The sequence below is a fragment of the Hyla sarda genome, chromosome 3 (assembly GCF_029499605.1).
Source record: "Hyla sarda isolate aHylSar1 chromosome 3, aHylSar1.hap1, whole genome shotgun sequence".
NCBI classification, from domain to species: domain Eukaryota; kingdom Metazoa; phylum Chordata; class Amphibia; order Anura; family Hylidae; genus Hyla; species Hyla sarda.
Window position 1 is genome coordinate 161712272 of NC_079191.1, and position 21192 is coordinate 161733463.

Genomic DNA, 21192 nt, shown 5'->3' on the forward strand with positions numbered 1-21192 from the left:
AAAGTCCCTCTTGAGAGAGGAGATGGACTATCTGCCCATTGAGAAATTGAGAGTATACAATGGAGAAAGAATTGAGCTGCAGAGTGAGAAAAAGGCAGAGAGAGACAAAAGAGAGACAGACTAAGAGCCATAGTAAGACTTGTATCTCTCTCCAGTGCTTTATTCACAGTTTGCACTGTTCAGTACTGCTTTATAATATCCTCAATGCGGTCACTGTTTCTGGGGGGGGTATGCTGATAAAAGAATGTGTTGCCTATTTACTTTATAATTAGAGTCAGATACTGAAACATATTTTTTCGAATCTGTTTCAATGTTCTGAGCCTAGATAGAGGAAAACTGGTGCAAAGGTCATATAAAAGTTATATAATTGGCAGAAATAGTACACCTCATCATGTACAAACACGCCAGCTTATTCTGAAAAGTTTATTAAAAGTTTACAGTAACTTTGTAAATATTAGAGTAAGGCTGGGTTCACACTACATTTTGGCTATACGGGGGACCGGCCCCGGCCCCCATCTCATTTATTTGAATGAGCCGACCGGAGTAAGATAGTGACTCCGGTCGGCTCATTTTGGCCCCGTATACAGTTTTGTGGTCCATGGTATACCGTAGTTTTAGGTCTGGTCACAAAACCGGATACAGGGCAAAAATTTGCCGACCTGAGTCACTATCTGACTCTGGTCGGCTCATTCAAATGAATGAGATGGGGATCTGGTTCCCGTATAGCCAAAACGTAGTGTGAACCCAGCCTAAAAGTAGGTCTATTATGGTTCTTAATTGCTGTAGAATGTTTATGCAATGTCCTGCTCATTTGCCATTTTTAGTGTTTATAAGAAGGCCCTGCAATTCCTCTTGCTGGAGTAAGCATGAGACATTGCCAATCACTGACCGCCAAGGTGTCCTGCCTCAGCCAGTAATTGGCTGAACATCATTGTTTAATGCCAACCCCTGAAGAGAAATAGTTTTGCAGCAGAGACCAGGCACAAGGAAAATTAGAACAGTTTTTTTATTTTATTTTATAATGCATCCTGGACATAGTTATGAAGAAGTTCCAGACATTACTATTTTATTTTTTCATTAAGTGCTTTTACATTTTGAATAAGCATTCAATATGTATATTGTATGTATTTGCATATAAACATAGCATTTATTTATTTTTCTGTTTATAGTCTAAACAGCTTTGAACATTTTTTGACTTTCTCAGTCTTGAAGTAAATATTTTTATGTAAAAAATAATACTAATTTTATATTTATTTTTCAGCAACGAAACATTTTTGGAAATAATCAGTGGCTCATACATGACTTTGCTATTGTGTTTGTCATCTTTTTTACAAGTAAGAGAATAAAAACTACTTGTTTTATTACTTAACTCGTGCAACCTATTTGTGAAATCTAAACATGTATATGGATTTCATGGCTTTTTCAGTGAGTTCTACCCCTGCCTATCCGAAACTTGCTCCATACAGACCACCAGGACAGATGATTTCTCCCCCTATGTTGTTTTCTGTGTTCTTCAATGTGCTGTTTACAATAGCCATGCATACCTATGCATTTCTTATGGTACAGCATCAGCCATGGTACAATAAAAATGACATTTACAGGTATAGTACATATTTATGAACTGGTTATTGTGGTATATTCTATTTATTGTGATTTTCATATTAATTGTAGTCACAACAATTAGGTTCTAGTAGAGGTGAAAATGAAAAACAGGATCTGCTCTGTACAGCACTTAAGGTATCTATACAACTTTAACAGGTGTTAGCTCAATGCTAACTCACCCAATAGCTATTCCTCCTGTTTCCCCCCTAGGCATAACGTATACATACTTGGATCATCCAAGCATGTATTTATTGTCAGACACCTCTGGTGGAGGCTTATATGCAGGGAGAACATCATTGTCAATTATTATTATTATTATTATTATTTAGATCAGCCATAATCTTTTATTTATATTATTTTCAAATCATCTCTACAAATTGTGCCTAATTTTGTTTATCTATTGTTTGATAACCTGTACAGGTCCCTGATAAAAGTGATCTTCTATAAATGTCTGGTTACCAAAACCAGATTGATCCCAAGAAGGTTTAACCCTGAGACAGTGTCAGTGACGACCAGGCCCTATGTTGCACATTTAACTCAGTCCCTTTAAGTGAATGGGGCCATACAGTTCTCACAAACCTCCTGCACAGGAGTGTAGTTGTTTATGGAAAAAGGAAAGGAGTATAGTTGTGCAAACTTTTGAAAAGTTTGGTTCGCTGGGCTTGCAGAAGTTTTCAAAATAGTTTGGTTTGCGGTAAATATGTTCTAAGCAAACCTGCAATACAATAACCATCAAAGCTTGATTATAACCCTGCCTAAGATCTCTATAGCGCTGTAACACTGCTAGGGTCACCTAGGAAATTGAAAACGTTATGATTTTTAGAAGGGGAGGAGGAAAAAATAAAAGTGCAAAAACGAAAATTGGCTTCGTCCTTAACCCCTTAAGGACCCAGCCCATTTTCACCTTAAGGACCCGGACATTTTTTGCACATCTGACCACTGTCACTTTAAGCATTAATAATTCTGGGATGCTTTTACTTTTCATTCTGACTCCGAGATTCAGAAAATTTTGCATTTTTTTACTTTTAAACTCTCTGCTTATAAGGAAAATGGACATCCCAAATAAATTATATATTGATTCACATATAATATATGTCTACGTTATGATTGCATCATAAAGTTGACATGTTTTTACTTTTGGAAGTCATCAGAGGGCTTCAAATTTCAGCAGCAATTTTCCTATTTTTCAAAAAATTTTAAAAATCTGAATTTTTCAGGGACCAGGGAAGTGGATTTGAGGGGCCTTCATATTAGAAATACCCCATAAATGATCCCATTGTAAAAACTGGATCCCTCAAAGTATTCAAAATGACATTCAGTAAGTGTGTTAACCCTTTAGGTGTTTCACAGGAATAGCAGCAAAGTGAAGGAGAAAATTCAAAATCTTCATTTTTAACACTCGCATGTTCTTGTAGACCCATTTATTTTTTGTTTTTACAAGGGGTAAAAGGAGAGAAATCACCCTAACATTTGTAACTCAATTTCTCTCAAGTAAGGAAATACCTCATATGTTTATGTCAAGTGCTCTGTGGGTGCACTATAGGGCTCAGAAGGGAAGGAGCGGCAATGGGATTTTGGAGAGTGAGTTTTTCTGAAATGGTTTTGGGGGGGGGGGGGCATGTCACATTTAGGAAGCCCCTATGGTGCCAGAACAGAAAAAAAAAACACTTGGCATACTATTTTGGAAACTACACCCCTCAGGGAAAGTAACAAGGGGTCCAGTGAGCCTTAACACCCAAATTCAGGTGTTTGACAACTTTTCGTTAAAGTTGGAGTTGTAAATATATTATTTACTAAATTTATTATTATTTTTTACTAAAATGCAGTTTTTTCCCCAAATTTTTTATTTTTACAAGAGGTAATAGGAGATAATCTCCCCCAAAATTTGAAATCCCATGTATTCTGAGTATGGAAATAATGTGTGGACGTCAAGTGCACTGCAGGCGTACTACAATGCTCAGAAGAGGAGTCACATTTGGCTTTTGGAAAGCAAATTTTGCTGAAATGGTTTTTGGCGGGCATGTCACATTTAGGAAACCCCTATGGTGCCAGAACTGCAAAAAAACAAAAACAAAACAGATGGCATACTATTTTGGAAACTATATCCTTCAAGCAACACAACATGGGTTACAGTGAGCCTTAACACCCCCCCCACACACACACACACACACACAGGTGTTTGATGACTTTTCATTAAAGTTGGATGTGTGAATGAATTTTTTTTCACAAAATGCTGGTTTTTCCCCAAATTTTTCAATTTTACAAGGGGTAATAGGAGAAAATGCCCCCCAAAATTTGTAACCCCTACACTACAATGCACAGAAGAGAAGGAGCGCCATTGAGCTTTTGGAGAGAGAATTTGGTTGGTATAGAAGTCGGGGGCCTTGTGCATTTACAAAGCCCCCCCCCCCCGGTGCCAGAACAGTGAACCCCCCCTCATGTGACCCCATTTTGGAAGCTACACCCCTCACAGAATTTAATAAGGGGTGCAGTGAGCATTTATCCCACTGGCTTTGACAGGTCTTTTGAACAGTGGGCTGAGCAAATGAAAAAATGCATTTTTCATTTTCACTGACCACTGTTCCAAAAATCTGTCAGACATCTGTGGGGCATAAATGCTCACTTCACCCCTTATAGCATTCTGTGAGGGGTGTAGTTTCCAAAATGGGGTCACATGTGGGGGGGGGGTCCATTGTTCTGGCACTGTGGGGGCTTTGTAAACACACGCGGCCTTCAATTCCGGACACATTTTCTCTTGAAAATCCCAATGGCGCTGCTTCTCTTCTGAGCATTGTAGTTCGCCCGCAGAGCACTTAACATCCACATATGGTGCATGTTCTTACTCAGAAGAAATTGGGTTACAAATTTTGGGAGGCCTTTTTCCTTTTTTCCCTTGTGAAAAAAAATATTTTGGGTAACACCAGCATTTTAATTGAATTTTTTTTTTTTTGTTTTTTTGTTTTCCCATCCAGCTTTAACAAAAATTTGTCAAACACCTGTGGGGTTTTAAGGTTCAATATATCCCTTGTTATGTTTCATGAGGGGTGTAGTTTCTAAAATGGTGGGTATTTATTTTTTTGCGTTTATGTCAGAACCCCTGTAAAATCAGCCACCCCTGTGCAAATAACCAATTTAGTCCTCAAAAGTACATAGTGCGCTCTCACTCCTGAGCCTTGTTGTGCGACCGCAGGGCATGTTATGCCCACATATGGGGTATTTCCGTACTAGGGAGAAATTGCGTTACAAATTTTTTTATTTTTTTTACCTCTTGTGAAAATAAAAAGTATGGGGTAACACCAGCAGGTTAGTGTAACATTTTTTTTATTTTTTTTTACATTGGCAGGCTGGTGTAGACCCCAACTTTTCCATTTCATAAGATAAAAGGAGAAAAAGCCCACAAAATGGTAACATAATTTCTCCCAAGTATGGAAATACCCCACATGTGGCCCTAAACTGTTTCGTTGAAATATGACAGGGCTCTAAAGTAAGAGAGCCCCATGTGCATTTGAGGACTAGGGATTGCTTAGGGCTATTCTATACCAGTGATTCCCAAAAAGGGTGCCTCCAGCTGTTGCTAAACTCCCAGCATGCCTGGACAGTCAGCGGCTCTCCGGAAATGTTGGGAGTTGTTGTTTTGCAACAGCTGGAGGCTTCATTTTGGAAACTCTGTCGTACAATACATTTTTCATTTTTATTTGGGGGGGGATAGTGTAAGGGGCTGTATATGTAGAGTTTTACCCTTTTATTATGTGTTAGTTTAGTGTTAGTGTAGTGTTTTTAGGGTACATTCACACGGGCGGTGGTTTACTGTGAGTTTCCCGCTAGGAGTTTGCGCTGCGGCGGAAAATTTACTACAGCTCAAACTTGAGGCAGGAAACTCACTGTAAACCTACCCTGTACATTCACATGGGGGTTGGGGAAACTCCCATCTGTTGCAAAACTACAACTCCCAGCATGTACTGACAGACCATACATGCTGGGAGTTGTACAGCTGAAGGCACACTGATTGGAAAACCTTCAGTTAAGTTCTGTTATCTAACTCAGTATTTTCCAACCAGTGTGCCTCCAGCTGTTGCAAAACTACAACTCCCAGCATGTACTGATCGCCGAAGGGCATGCTGGGAGATGTAGTTATGCAACAGCTGGAGGTATACAACTCCCAGCATGGCGAGACAGTTGTTTGCTGATCGGGCATGCTGGGAGTTGTAATTTTGCAAGATTTAGAGTGCCACGGTTTAGAAACAAACGCACAGTGATCTCCACACTGTGGCGCTCCAAATGTTGCAAAACTACAAATTCCAGCATGCCAGACAGCAAACTGCTGTGTTGGGAATGCTGGGAGTTGTAGTTTTGCAAGATCTAGAGGGCCACAGTTTAGAGATCACTGCACAGTGATCTCCAAACTGTAGCCCTCCAGATGTTGCAAAGCTACAAATCCCAGCATGCCCAAACAGCAAACTGCTGTCTGGGCATTCTGAGAGTTGTAGTTTTGTATCATCTAGAGGGCTACAGTTTAGAGACCACTCTATAGTGGTCTCCAAACTGTAGCCCTCCAGATATTGCTAGGCAACTCACCGGCTTCCGTAGTCTGCAGCAGGGAGTCGTCATCACCACTAGACATGTGCAATTCGTTTCGGACGTAATTCGTTTTTGTCCGAATTTTTCATATTTCATACATTCGGATTGATCCAAATGTACAAAATATTTACATCCGAATGAATCCGAACAAAACAAATTGTACATGCCTACAAAATTGTGAGAAACAAATTTTATTTTTGTTAAAACAAAATTCTTTTTCATCTAGAAGCAAGGGACCATTATCGGGAGCGGGTGCACGGAAAAGAAGAGACCCGCGGAGATCAGAATATTAAGACAGGTAAGATAATGTATAATTCTATGTGATTCATTAATACATGATGTAATGTTGAATGAATTAATAAATGTATGAATGAATTAATGCTGCATGAATGATTACTGTGTTTGATCGATGTGTTTGATTGTCGGCTGATTTATGTCATGTCACTTGCGCTAACAGTGTTTCTGTTACTGTTATCAGGGTGCCTCCAGCTGTTGCAAAACTACAACACCCACCCAGCACGCCCTGACAGCCAAAGGATGTCTGGGCATGCTGTGTGTTGCAGTTTTGAAACAGCTGGAGGCCCCCTGGTTCGTTGGCAAACATGCCATAACCTATATTTCAGTTCTTTCATTCTTAAAATCCCCTCCTTTTTTCTGAACTGGGTCAGTAGGTCAATGAGATGCATAGTAATTGCCGTGGGAATTTTTTTTGTTCTGCAGACATAATTGGATAATTGCCGTTTAGAACGTTTAGGGTCCCAACGTTCTAAACGGCAATTATCCAATTAAGTCTGCGGTTTTATGAATAGAAAAATTTTCCCACGGCAATTACTATGAGACATATCGCCCCAGGTGTTAGTCGTGACACCCGATGCAATCGTCCATAATATAGTAGAAATGTGGAGCTGCTTTATACAGCGCTCACATCTCTGCTCGCTCCAGCCAGTGAATAGAACATCACTCATTCATATTTCCCACCCAGAGCTGTGATTGGCCGGATGCTTGCAGCCAATCACAGCTGTGAGGAAAATATGAATGAATGAGTGGCCGGAGTATAGAGCAGGGATGGAAGTGATGTATACAGCCGCTCCATCTCTGCAATACACAGGACGATCACATTGGGTGTCAATAGTGATACCCGCTGTTATCTGTTCTTACCTGCAACTACTACTACTACTACTACTACTACACACTCTGCTCCATGCTGGGAGCTGTAGTATCTGCATTAATGGACAGATCGCAGCGAGTGTAACTTCTGACACCCGCTGCGATCTGTCTATTAAGAGTAGAGTGTGCTCCATGTTGGGAGTTGTAGTACCTGCAGTTACAGATACCTGCAGTTACAGAAAGATCACAGTGGATGTCACTCCTGACACCCCCTGTGATCCTCCAGCATAATGTATTGATTCGACCGCCGCTCTTCTATGGTCCCTGCACTGCCGTATATATACACATATTCATATTTCCCACAGAGAGCTGTGATTGGCCAGATGGTTCCAGCCAATCACAGCTCTCTGTGGGAAATCGGAATGTGTATATATACGGCAGTGCAGGTGACCATAGGAGAGCGGCCGCATCTATACATTGTACTGGAGGATCACAGGAGGTGTCAGGAGTGACATGATTGGCGGTGATTGGCTGCAACCATCTGGCCAATCACAACTCTGGGCAGAAAATATGAATAAGTGATGTTCTATTCACTGGCCGGAGCAGAGATGTGAGTGCTGTATAAAGCCGCTCCACATCTCTACTATATTACACCCGGGGCGATATGTCTCATAGTAATTGCCGTGGAAACATTTTTTATACATAAAACTGCAGACTTAATTGGATAATTGTCGTTTAGAACGTTGGGACCCTAAACGTTCTAAATGGCAATTATCCAATTAAGTCTGCGGATTTATGAATAAAATTTTTTCCCACAGCAATTACTATGCATCTCATTGACCTACTAACCCAGTTCAGAAAAAAAGGAGGGGATTTTAAAAATGAAAGAACTGAAATATATGAAATATAGGTTATGGCATGTTTGCCAATGAACCAGGGGGCCTCCAGCTGTTGCAAAACTGCAACTCCCAGCATGCCCAGACAGCCTTTGGCTGTCAGGGCATTCTGGGTGGGTGTTGTAGTTTTGCAACAGCTGGAGGCACCCTGGTAACAGTAACAGAAACACTGATAGTACAAGTGACATGACATGTTATACATAAATCACCCGACAATCAACACATCGATCAAACACATCAATCATTCATGCAGCATTCATTCATACATACATTTATTCATTCATTCATTCAACATTACATCATGTATTAATAAATAACATAAAATTATATTATCTTACCTGTCTTCCAATGTTCCGATCTCTGCGGCTGCCCTCTTTTCCTGCACACGCTTCCGATAATAGTCCCCTGCTTAAAAAAGATTTACCCGAATGTACCCGAATGCCGAATGTATCTGAAAACAATCAAACCCGAACCCCCGAATACCGAATGTATCCGAAAAATGAAGCCCGAAAAATTTACCGAACCCAAAATTTTACCGAAAATGAAAAAAACGAAAGGAAACAAAGCGATTTTTCTTGTGCACAAGTCTAATCGCCGATCGTCACCAATGCCGATGGTAAGTGGACCTCCGGCGCTGGTCCCCGTCAGTTCCCCCGTTCTAACCGGCCTACTGTGGGTGGGCAGAATGGGGGAAATTAACTTTAACCCCCCCGCCCCCGATCTGCTATTGGTCGGTCGCTTCTGACCCCTGCCACCTCACTCCTATCCCTTCAGGGGGATCGTGGGTGTCTTGGACACTCCCAACCCCCCTTTTCCGTGTCTGAATTGACCGGTGATTTGCAGTGATTGCTGACATGGGGGGGTCTCAGGACCCCCCTGGGCATTTGCACGGGATGACTGCTGATAGATATCAGCAGTCATCCTGGTCCAGTCCCCACCCAGCGCAGCAAGGACCGAAATTCCCACAGGTGTACAGGTACGCCCTGGGTCCTTAAGTACCAGGGAGCCATGGCATATCCATATGCCCTGGGTCCTTAAGGGGTTAAAGCGTACCCGTCAGATCCAACAAAAAACATATATTTTAATATATCACTCTGTACCTAATCCTGACAATGTAAATCTAATTTTTATGTGTCTAGCACCATTTTTTTTTATTACACTTTTAATTTAGCTCACTAGTCTGAATTCCTCTCAAAGGGAGGGTGTGTGGCCTCACTGCAGGTCTCCGCCCCTTCCCTCAGTATGCTGTCTGCCTACATCTCCCCTAGCATTTGCAAAACTACAACTCCCAGCTTGTCCTCACTGACAGTAGCGGGACACAAGCTGACAGTAGCGGCACACAAGGTCGTGTTTTTTGCGTCACCAACTGTACTTTGTAATGACATCACTTATTTTATAATATAATCTGCGGCGCAAAAAAAATTTGTGGGGTGATATAAAAAACAAACAAACGCCATTTTGGAATTTTGAGAGCTCCCGTTTCTATGCAGTGCACTTTTCGGTAAAAATGACACCGTATCTTTATTCAATTACAAGGATACCCAATTTAAAACGGCCTTATTTTAATGCTAAAAAAAATTATATACTACATGCACCAAAATGAGTATGTGTCATGACCGACTGGGGGGGACAGGGAGAGTGAGCCCTAAGCTGTCCATAGTGATACTCTCCCTGCATACTTGCCCATACACCCTAAGCGGTGAATGGACAACTTGGAGTCAGTCCCTCCCTGCGCTACAGTGCAGTGGTGTAAAAACAAATAATATACATAGTCGGTCGGAGGCCAGAAACAGAAAACTACCAGACAACCAGATATACCAGACAGGATATACATACTAACAGGGCAGAATATTGTGTAAAAACAAACAGTTCATAAACCAGATATCAGATAAACGGCAGGCATGGTAAAATGAACAAGACTGGGCATGCAACAAGAATACATCAGAATCAAAAAGATGCAGGGGATGGACGGAAGAACTGAAAGCTAAAACACTAAACTGATCAGGTAACATAGGACACTGCTCACACTGGACAAAGGTAACAAACATATAAGATATAAGAAAACCAAACTCTACAATGTAGAGGAACACTGGTCAGGATACTACTAGACAGGATATTTCTCAAGCTTCAAAACAGGATAAATTCAAAACCATGTGGAGGGACCGGACAGGATTCTAACACTGTGAACACTGGCTAAGCAGAACAGACATACATCCTAAAAACCGACAAATGTAACAGACTAAAATCTACAATAAACAAGACTACTTAACCATGGCTAAAACTCAGATAAAATATCACAAGATGAATACAAGGTGCATGGTCAAGCAGACTTGAAAGTGCATTGCACAAACAGACATCATAGTAGCATTATTGCACAAAATAACCAGCAACAAGAATGCAGGAGAACTCTGATTAAAATAGACATACCCGAGATCTCATTAACCATTCTCAATGCAGGGAGAATAGCAAACTGCTTAGAACAAACTAGTGTGTGAATACATACCTAAACAGAAAAGTACAAAAACAAATAAACGGACATTACAGCATGTTTAAAATTGTCATCTTCTGACCCATCTTCTGACCCCACATATGGCTATATGAGGGCTCATTTTTTGTGCCATCATCTGTAGTTTTTATCGGTATCATTTTTGTCTTGATGGGACTTTTTGATCACTTTTTATTAATATTTTTATGGTATAGGAAGTGACCAAAATGCACAATTTTGGACTTTGATATGATTTTACTTGTACGCCATTGTTTAGCTTACCTTATCTTTTAATAGCTCAGATATTTGCACACACGGCAATACCACATATGATTATTTTTATTCTTTATTACATAATTTTATTTTAAAAAATTGGAAAAGGGGGGAATTTAAACTTTTAATAGGGAAGGGGTTAATAAACTTTTATAAACTTTTATTTTTGCACTTTTTTTTAGCCCACTACAACATGCAATCTTCTGATTGCATACACTGATCAATGCTTCCAGGCATGGAGCAGTAGATCACCGATCGGATGACGGAGAGGCAGGTAAGCACCCTCTCGTAATCCGGTAAGCTGATCGGGACATCACGATTATGTTGCGATAGTCCCGATCAGCTCAGCTTAGCTGCTGGGATTCTTCCACTTTCGTTTTAGACGCCGTGATGAACTTTGATCGTGGCATCTAAAGGGTTAATGCCGGGCATCAGTCCGTAGCAACCAGGACCCACCGGGTTTAACCCGTTCTCCGCTGGTGAGAATAGTTTAAACCCGATAAATGGGACCAGGGTGTACAAGAGGTTAAAGAACATCCTCTAACTTAAGGTAGTTGGTGACAAAAGTTATATAATGGTTGACTAAAAGAACTATGGTGCATTCTTGGGAACCTGTGGATAATATCCAAACCCCAAACCTTGCAAAGAGATTCTTCCAGTGCATCAGGGCGAGAGGGCGACCTTAGCTGAGCCACCCACAGCATCTCCTCCATGCTGCAGACTCCAGAAATGGTGACAGCTTCTGGGGCACCCCATAGGGGCCAAACGTGTGCAATCTCTGTTTTTTTTTTTTAAGGATCCTTGTGCATCCCTGATTCCTGTCCTCTTCCAGACCCTGCCAGGCACCACCTATATGAGAGCACCCCTCCCTTCTTGTGGTAATTCCTTAGCAATAGTGTAGTTTTAATACTAACTAAGGTCTTAGGCCTGTCTATGTCTGATCTTGCTTGTACCTTCCTGATTTCCCCAGTGCATGACCCAGATTAATGACCACACCTCTGGCTATTATTCAAGCCTGCTTCACCTGGCTGCATCTGAGCTCCACAGCTCTACAGTTTTAACACCAAGTCAATGCTTCTTCTGAGAATCGATTGCTGCACTAATACCATCTATAGCATCAGCTTGCCCCACCTGCTTTTATCCCTAGTTCTTGGCACAGAGTGTTCTGGCCTTCCTGGCCAGCTGCCTATTCACCGAAACCACTCTTGCGGTAGTGACCTGGTGTCTCCCCTGCAGCTGAAGTCCAGCTTCTGCATCCTGGAGTGGAATAGAGGGTGAAAAGCAGGGAAACCCTTGGAATTTGCTCCCAGTTTGGGTAAAAAGCCAAATGTCAGCGCCCGCAATCTGCACAATGTCCGCACAGAGATTTTCCGTGCAGACATTCTGGACGTGTGAACATAGCCTTATAGTGATATCTGTGTGTGCTCAATGCTCAGCTTGACTGTCTCAGATCAAGGTTGCAATGCAGTGCATGAGGTTTTATCACTCCTTTTAGACCCACTCTCCTGTGGTCTCCTGATTGGCCAGGGATGTTTATGCAATCAATGATTGGCTAACCTGCGGTTATGTGAGCTTGTTAATAGCTGCAAACTATGTTGGGCTATCCTGACATCATCTCAGTGCTCCTACTCCCTCCTCCTATGCATTCAGGCTCCAAAATGGCATCTGTTCCTCATCACTTCTCTTATAATTGTGCCATTTCCGGGCTCGTGCAGAGAAAAACTGGCAAAGTAAAAAATTTTTGCCAAACTTAATTGTTTTAAAAGTTCTGAGCGAAACCAGTTTCCACAGTTTCGGCTCGCTTATCTATACAATGTGTTTTCATTGGCTGAGCCACATGCTTTGGACACCCAATGATCAGACATTGATGCATATCTATTCAGTCATAAATTCATTATTACCCTATATACTCATGTATAAGCCGAGTATTTCAGCACATTTTATATGCTGAAAAAAGCCCCCCTAAGCTTATTCTCAGGTGAGGAGCCACCACCAGGCTGCATTTTGCCAGTGGAGCAAGACACAGTAATAGATCTTGTGATCAGGTAGGTCCGTAAGACGCCCCACCCCCAATTAATTGCCTGTACACTCCATGCATTGTGCAGGGCCATTTAACATCGCAGCACCTGCTGTTACCAGGGAGGAAGACGTCAGTGACATCACAAGCCCCACCAGAGATCAGCACGGCAGAGCTTAAGGCTGCTGCAGCCACCACACAGTGCCATTTTATCAGTAAGGAGGTGACAAGCCTTCTGAAAATGTTTGATAAAAAAATATTAATATGGTACAACATGAGCTTTAGGTTTGGGCCAGCAGCATAGGCTGTATCAGGGCTGCTGGGCATTGTATTTAGTAACAGCAATGCCCAGCATGCCCTGGTACAGCCTATAGCTCTGCAGGTGTCCCAAAATTACAATTCCCAGCATGTTGCACCATAACCTATTCTGTAGTATTATATAGTGTAACATGCTGGGAGTTGTAGTTTCAGTTCAGCTGTAGAGGGCATGCTGGGCATTGTAGTTAGTCACTGCAGCACCCAGAATGATAATTTGTTCCAAAGTAGGAAATCCACAACTGTATCGATGTTACCTAAACTAACACAATTCTGTTTTTCCTAGTGCCTGTTATCCAGGAAATGAAAGCTTAAACTGGAATCTTACCTATGTGTTAATTCATGAAGGAACTAAAATAAACTATGAAAGCTTTGAAAATACAACATTATGGCTCATAACATGCGTGCATCTGGTGATCTTTGCTTTCATCTTCTCCAAAGGAAAACCTTTCCGAAAACCATTGTATACCAACTGTGAGTTCACATGTCTCAGCACATTTCTGCCTGTTTCATGAATATGAGTGAAACTTTGTTGCCAGATAATCTTGTGGGTGCCAGATAATCTTGTGTATAACATGACAGATTTTGGGGAAAATGACTTGCAATAAATTCCAGTTACAACCTTTTAATCCTTTAAGGACACAGCACATTTTGACCTTAAAGGGGTTATCCAGGAAAATTTTTTTTTTCATATATCAACTGGCTCCAGAAAGTTAAACAGATCTGTAAATTACTTCTATTAAAAAATCTTAATCCTTTCAGTACTAATGAGCTTCTGAAGTTAAGGTTGTTCTTTTCTGTCTAAGTGCTCTCTGATGACACGTGTCTCAGGAACCGCCCAGTTAAGAAGCAAATCCCCATAGCAAACCTCTTCTAAACTGGGCAGTTCCCGAGACACGTGTCTTCAGAGAGCACTTAGACAGAAAAGAACAACCATAACTTCAGAAGCTCATAAGTACTGAAAGGATTAAGATTTTTAAATAGAAGTAATTGTTACGCCGAGCGCTCCGGGTCCCCGCTCCTCCCCGGAGCGCTCGCAGCGTCCTCTCATTCGCAGCGCCCCGGTCGGACCTGCTGACCGGGCGCGCTGCGATATTACTCCCAGCCGGGATGCGATTCGCGACGCGGGACGCGCCCGCTCACGATGCGCATCCCGGCTCCCGTACCTGACCCGTTCCCCGTCTGTGCTGTCCCGGCGCGCGCGGCCCCGCTCCTTAGGGCGCGCGCGCGCCGGGTCTCTACCATTTAAAGGACCACTGCGCCACTGATTGGCGCAGCAGGCCTAATCAGTATCCTCACCTGTGCACTCCCTACTTATACCTCACTTCCCCTGCACTCCCTCGCCGGATCTTGTTGCCATTGTGCCAGTGAAAGCGTTTCCTTGTGTGTTCCTAGCCTGTGTTCCAGACCTCCTGCCGTTGCCCCTGACTACGATCCTTGCTGCCTGCCCTGACCTTCTGCTACGTCCGACCTTGCTCTTGTCTACTCCCTTGTACCGCGCTTATCTCAGCAGTCAGAGAGGTTGAGCCGTTGCCGGTGGATACGACCTGGTTGCTACCGCCGCTTTGCGGCGGGCTCTGGTGAATACCAGTAGCAACTTAGAACCGGTCCACCGACACGGTCCACGCCAATCCCTCTCTGGCACAGAGAAACCACCTCCTGCCAGCCGAATGGTGACGGTAGATCCGGCCATGGATCCCGCTGAGGTCCCGCTGCCAGTTGTCGCCGACCTCACCACGGTGGTCGCCCAGCAGTCGCAACAGATAGCGCAACAAGGCCACCAGCTGTCTCAACTGACCGTGTTGCTACAGCAGCTACTACCACAGCTTCAGCAATCATCTCCTCCGCCAGCTCCTGCACCTCCTCCGCAGCGAGTGGCCGCTTCCAGCCTCCGATTATCATGGCCGGATAAATTTGATGGGGACTCTAAGTTTTGCCATGGTTTTCTTTCGCAATGTTCCCTGCATTTGGAGATGATGTCGGACCAGTTTCCAACTGAAAGGTCTAAGGTGGCTTTCGTAGTCAGCCTTCTGTCTGGGAAAGCCCTGTCATGGGCCACACCGCTCTGGGACCGCAATGATCCTGTCACTGCCTCTGTACACTCCTTCTTCACGGAGATTCGAAGTGTCTTTGAGGAACCTGCCCGAGCCTCTTCTGCCGAGACTGCCCTGTTGAACCTGGTCCAGGGTAATTCTTCTGTTGGCGAGTACGCCATCCAATTCCGTACTCTGGCCTCCGAATTATCCTGGAATAACGAGGCCCTCTGCGCGACCTTTAAAAAAGGCCTATCTAGTAACATTAAAGATGTGCTGGCCGCACGAGAAATTCCTGCTAACCTGCATGAACTTATTCATCTTGCCACCCGCATTGACATGCGTTTTTCCGAAAGGCGTCAGGAGCTCCGCCAGGATATGGACTTTGTTCGCACGAGGCGGTTTCTCTCCCCGTCTCCTCTCTCCTCTGGTCCTCTGCAATCCGTTCCTGTGCCTCCCGCCGTGGAGGCTATTCAAGTTGACCGGTCTCACTTGACACCTCAAGAGAGGACACGACGCCGCATGGAGAACCTTTGCCTGTACTGTGCCGGTACCGAACATTTCTTGAAGGATTGTCCTATCCGTCCTCCTCGCCAGGAAAGACGCACGCTGACTCCGCACAAAGGTGAGACAGCTCTTGATGTGAACTCTGCCTCTCCACGTCTTACTGTGCCTGTGCGGATATCTTCTTCTACCTTCTCCTTCTCTGCTATGGCCTTCTTGTATTCCGGATCTGCAGGAAATTTTATTTCGGCCTCTCTCATAAACAGGTTTAACATCCCGGTGACCAGTCTCGCCAGACCCCTCTACATCAACTCTGTTAACAATGAAAGATTGGACTGTACCGTGCGTTACCGCACGGAACCTCTCTTAATGTGCATTGGACCCCATCACAAAAAAATTTAATTTTTGGTCCTCTCTAACTGCACTTCAGAGATTCTTCTTGGATTACCGTGGCTTCAACGCCATTCCCCAACCCTTGATTGGACCACAGGGGAAATCAAGAACTGGGGTACTTCTTGCCACAAGGACTGTCTTAAACCGGCTCCCAGTACTCCCAGTCGAGACCCTGTTGTTCCCCCGGTATCTGGTCTTCCTAAGGCCTATATGGACTATGCTGATGTTTTTTGCAAGAAACAAGCAGAGACTTTGCCTCCTCACAGGCCTTATGACTGTCCTATTGACCTCCTCCCGGGTACTACTCCACCCCGGGGCAGAATCTATCCTCTGTCTGCTCCAGAAACCCAAGCCATGTCGGAATACATCCAGGAGAACTTAAAAAAGGGGTTTATCCGCAAGTCCTCCTCTCCTGCCGGAGCTGGATTATTTTATTGTCTCCAAAAAAGATGGCTCCCTACGCCCTTGCATTGATTACCGCGGACTTAATAAAATCACGGTAAAAAAACGCTACCCCCTACCTCTTATCTCGGAACTCTTTGACCGCCTACAAGGCGCCCACATCTTTACCAAGCTGGACTTAAGAGGTGCTTATAATCTCATCCGCATCAGGGAGGGGGACTAATGGAAGACTGCATTTAACACCAGAGATGGACACTTTGAGTATCTGGTCATGCCCTTTGGCCTTTGCAACGCCCCTGCCGTCTTCCAAGACTTTGTAAATGAAATTTTTCGTGATCTTCTATATACCTGTGTTGTGGTTTACCTGGACGATATTCTGATTTTTTCTGCCAACTTGGAAGAACACCGCCAACATGTCCGCATGGTTCTTCAGAGACTTCGGGACAATCAACTTTATGCCAAAATGGAAAAATGTCTCTTTGAATGTCAGTCTCTTCCTTTCCTAGGATACTTAGTCTCTGGCCAGGGACTACAAATGGACCCAGATAAACTATCTGCCGTATTAGATTGGCCACGCCCCTCCAGTCTCCGTGCTATCCAACGTTTTTGGGGGTTCGCCAATTATTACAGACAATTTATTCCACACTTTTCCACTATTGTGGCTCCTATCGTGGCTCTAACCAAAAAAAATGCCAATCCTAAGTCCTGGTCTCCTCAAGCGGAAGACGCATTTAAACATCTCAAGTCTGCCTTTTCTTCTGCTCCCGTACTCTCCAGACCTGACCCATCTAAACCCTTCTTATTGGAGGTGGACGCCTCCTCAGTGGGAGCTGGAGCAGTTCTTCTACAAAGAAATTCTTCCGGGCATGCTGTTACTTGTGTTTTTTTTTTCTAGGACCTTCTCTCCGGCGGAGAAAAACTACTCCATTGGTGATCGAGAATTACTGGCCATAAAATTGGCGCTTGAGGAATGGAGGCACCTGCTGGAGGGATCCAAATATCCAGTTATTATATACACTGATCACAAGAATCTCTCTTATCTCCAGTCTGCCCAACGACTGAACCCCCGCCAGGCTAGGTGGTCGTTGTTCTTTGCCCGTTTTAACTTTGAAATCCATTTTCGCCCTGCTGACAAGAACATTAGGGCTGACGCCCTCTCTCGTTCATCGGATGCCTCTGAAGTGGAAACCTCTCCACAACACATCATTCCTCCGGACTGTCTGATCTCCACTTCTCCAGCTTCCATCAGACAAACTCCTCCTGGGAAGACCTTCGTTTCTCCAAACCAGCGCCTCGGGATTCTCAAGTGGGGACACTCCTCCCACCTCGCAGGCCATGCGGGCATCAAAAAATCCTTTCAACTCATCTCTCGATTTTATTGGTGGCCTACTCTGGAGACTGATGTTGTTGATTTCGTGCGGGCCTGTACTGTCTGTGCCCGGGATAAGACTCCTCGCCAGAAGCCTGCTGGTCTCCTTCATCCTCTGCCTGTTCCTGAACAACCTTGGTCACAGATTGGAATGGACTTTACTACTGACCTGCCCTTATCCCGTGGCAACACAGTTGTTTGGGTGGTCGTTGATCGATTTTCCAAGATGGCACATTTTATCCCTCTTCCAGGCCTTCCTTCTGCGCCTCAGTTGGCAAAACAATTTTTTACACACATTTTTCGCCTTCACGGGTTGCCCACGCATATCGTCTCGGATAGAGGCGTCCAATTTGTGTCTAAATTCTGGAGGGCCCTCTGTAAGCAGCTCAAGATCAAATTAAACTTCTCTTCTTCTTATCATCCCCAATCCAATGGGCAAGTAGAAAGAATTAATCAGGTCCTGGTTGACTATTTACGACATTTTGTTTCCTCCCGCCAGGATGACTGGGCAGATCTTCTACCATGGGCTGAATTCTCATACAACTTCAGAGTCTCCGAATCTTCTGCTAAATCCCCATTCTTCGTGGTGTACGGCCGTCACCCTCTTCCTCCCCTCCCCACTTCCATGCCCTCTGGTTTGCCCGCTGTTGATGAAGTGACTCGAGATCTTTCCACCATATGGAAAGAAACCCAAAATTCTCTTTTACAGGCTTCATCCCGGATGAAAAAATTTGCTGATAAAAAAACTCCCCCCATTTTTGCTCCTGGAGACAAGGTATGGCTCTCCGCTAAGTATGTCCGCTTTCGTGTCCCCAGTTATAAACTGGGACCACGCTATCTTGGTCCTTTCAAAATCTTGTGCCAGATCAACCCTGTCTCTTACAAACTCCTTCTTCCTCCTTCTCTCCGTATTCCCAATGCCTTCCATGTCTCTCTCCTTAAACCACTCATCCTTAACCGCTTCTCTCCCAAAGTTGTTTCCCCCACTCGTCTGACGTCTTCTCCGTGAAGGAGATTCTAGCGTCCAAGACAGTCAGAGGTAAAAAATTCTTCTTGGTTGATTGGGAGAATTGTTGCCCAAAGGAGAGATCTTGGGAACCTGAGGACAACATCCTAGACAAAAGTCTTATCCTCAGGTTCTCAGGCTCCAAGAAGAGGGGGAGACCCAAGGGGGGGGGGGTACTGTTACGCCGAGCGCTCCGGGTCCCCGCTCCTCCCCGGAGCGCTCGCAGCGTCCTCTCATTCGCAGCGCCCCGGTCGGACCTGCTGACCGGGCCCGCTGCGATATTACTCCCAGCCGGGATGCGATTTGCGACGCGGGACGCGCCCGCTCGCGATGCGCATCCCGGCTCCCGTACCTGACCCGTTCCCCGTCTGTGCTGTCCCGGCGCGCGCGGCCCTGCTCATTAGGGCGCGCGCGCGCCGGGTCTCTACGATTTAAAGGACCACTGCGCCACTGATTGGCACAGCAGGCCTAATCAGTATCCTCACCTGTGCACTCCCTACTTATACCTCACTTCCCCTGCACTCCCTCGCCGGATCTTGTTGCCATTGTGCCAGTGAAAACGTTTCCTTGTGTGTTCCTAGCCTGTGTTCCAGACCTCCTGCCGTTGCCCCTGACTACGATCCTTTCTGCCTGCCCTGACCTTCTGCTATGTCCGACCTTGCTCTTGTCTACTCCCTTGTACCGCGCTTATCTCAGCAGTCAGAGAGGTTGAGCCGTTGCTGGTGGATACGACCTGGTTGCTACCGCCGCTGCAAGACCATTCCGCTTTGCGGCGGGCTCTGGTGAATACCAGTAGCAACTTAGAACCGGTCCACCAACACGGTCCACGTCAATCCCTCTTTGGCACAGAGGGTCCACCTCCTGCCAGCCGAATCGTGACAGTAATATACAAATCTGTTTAACTTTCTGGAGCCAGTTAATATATAAAAACATCTTTTTTTTTTCTGGATAACCCCTTTAAGGACACAGCCAATTTTATTTTAGCGTTTTTGTTTTTTCCTCCTCGCCTTCTAAAATCCATAAGTCTCTTATATTTCCATTCACAGACCAGTATGAGGGCTTGTTTTTTGCTTAACCAGTTGTACTTTGTAATGACATCACTCATTTTACCCTAAAATGTATGGTAAACCCTTATTTTTTGTGTAGGGAAATTTAAAACGAAAATCATAATTTTGCTAATTTGGGGGTTTCATTTTCACGCTGAACCCTTTACGGTAAAAATTACATGTTTTTTTTTCATTCTCTGGGTCAATATAATTAAAATAATACCCATGTTTACATACTTTGATATTTATATTTTTTAAAAGCAGTACAATAATAGAAAACTTTTTTTTACAGAATCAGTACGTGTAAAATTGTCCTATTTTGACACCCTTTAACTTTCTTATTTTTCCATCTTCAGGGATGTGTGAGAGATGATTTTTTGTGCTATGATCTTCAGTTTGTTTTAGCACCACTTTTGCATATATGTGACTTTTTTGATTGCTTTTTATAAAAAAAAAATTGCAGTTTGATGTGACAAAAAAGCATACATTTAGATTTTTTTTTCTTTTACGTTTATGCCGTTCACCGTAGGGGATCATTAATTTTATATATATATATATATATATATATATATATATATAAAATTATATTTTTATAGTTCAGACATTTACGCACGTGACAATACAAAAAAAATTCTATTATTTATAGTTTTTTAAATTAACATGGGGAAAAGATGTGATTTAAAACTTTATTGGGGAGGGGCTTTTTCAAATTTTTTTCACTTATGTTTTTTACTTTTTTACATTTATTTTACACTTTTTTTGTCCCCATAGGGGACAAATCGTCAAATTCCTAATACTGTTCAGTGCTATGCATAGGGCATTGCACTGATCAGTATTATCGGGGATCTTTTGCTCTGGTCTGCTGGAAAGCAGATCAGTGAAGAAGACCCCCAGGAGGTCCCCTCACCTGCCTTCGTCTGCCATCTTGGCTGATCTGATCCCAGTGGCAGGGCCGTGGGCATCCAGATCAGCCATTTTAAATGCCACACTGCTGCAGATGCCGTGATCTGTATTGAGCACGGCATCTAAGTTAATGGCAGACATCAGCACGATTGCTGATGTTTGCCGTTACTGGTGGGTCCACGGCTGCTGACAGCCGCCAGGACCTGTCGCGAATGAAGCGAGCGCAGCTCCTGCGCTTGCGTCACAGCCGTGTCGTAAATGTA

General features: G+C 43.9%; 1 protein-coding gene across 1 annotated transcript in view; it reads left to right on the forward strand.

Annotated features, from left to right (window-relative positions):
• Window positions 1–21192, forward strand: part of LOC130361838 (probable cation-transporting ATPase 13A4) — a 135533-nt gene that overhangs the window by 109583 nt on the left and 4758 nt on the right. The window contains exons 25-27 of the mRNA XM_056565397.1: window positions 1262–1334; window positions 1427–1601; window positions 13560–13747. Coding sequence (XP_056421372.1) covers window positions 1262–1334; window positions 1427–1601; window positions 13560–13747 — 436 coding nt within the window. The remainder of the gene's footprint in view (window positions 1–1261; window positions 1335–1426; window positions 1602–13559; window positions 13748–21192) is intronic.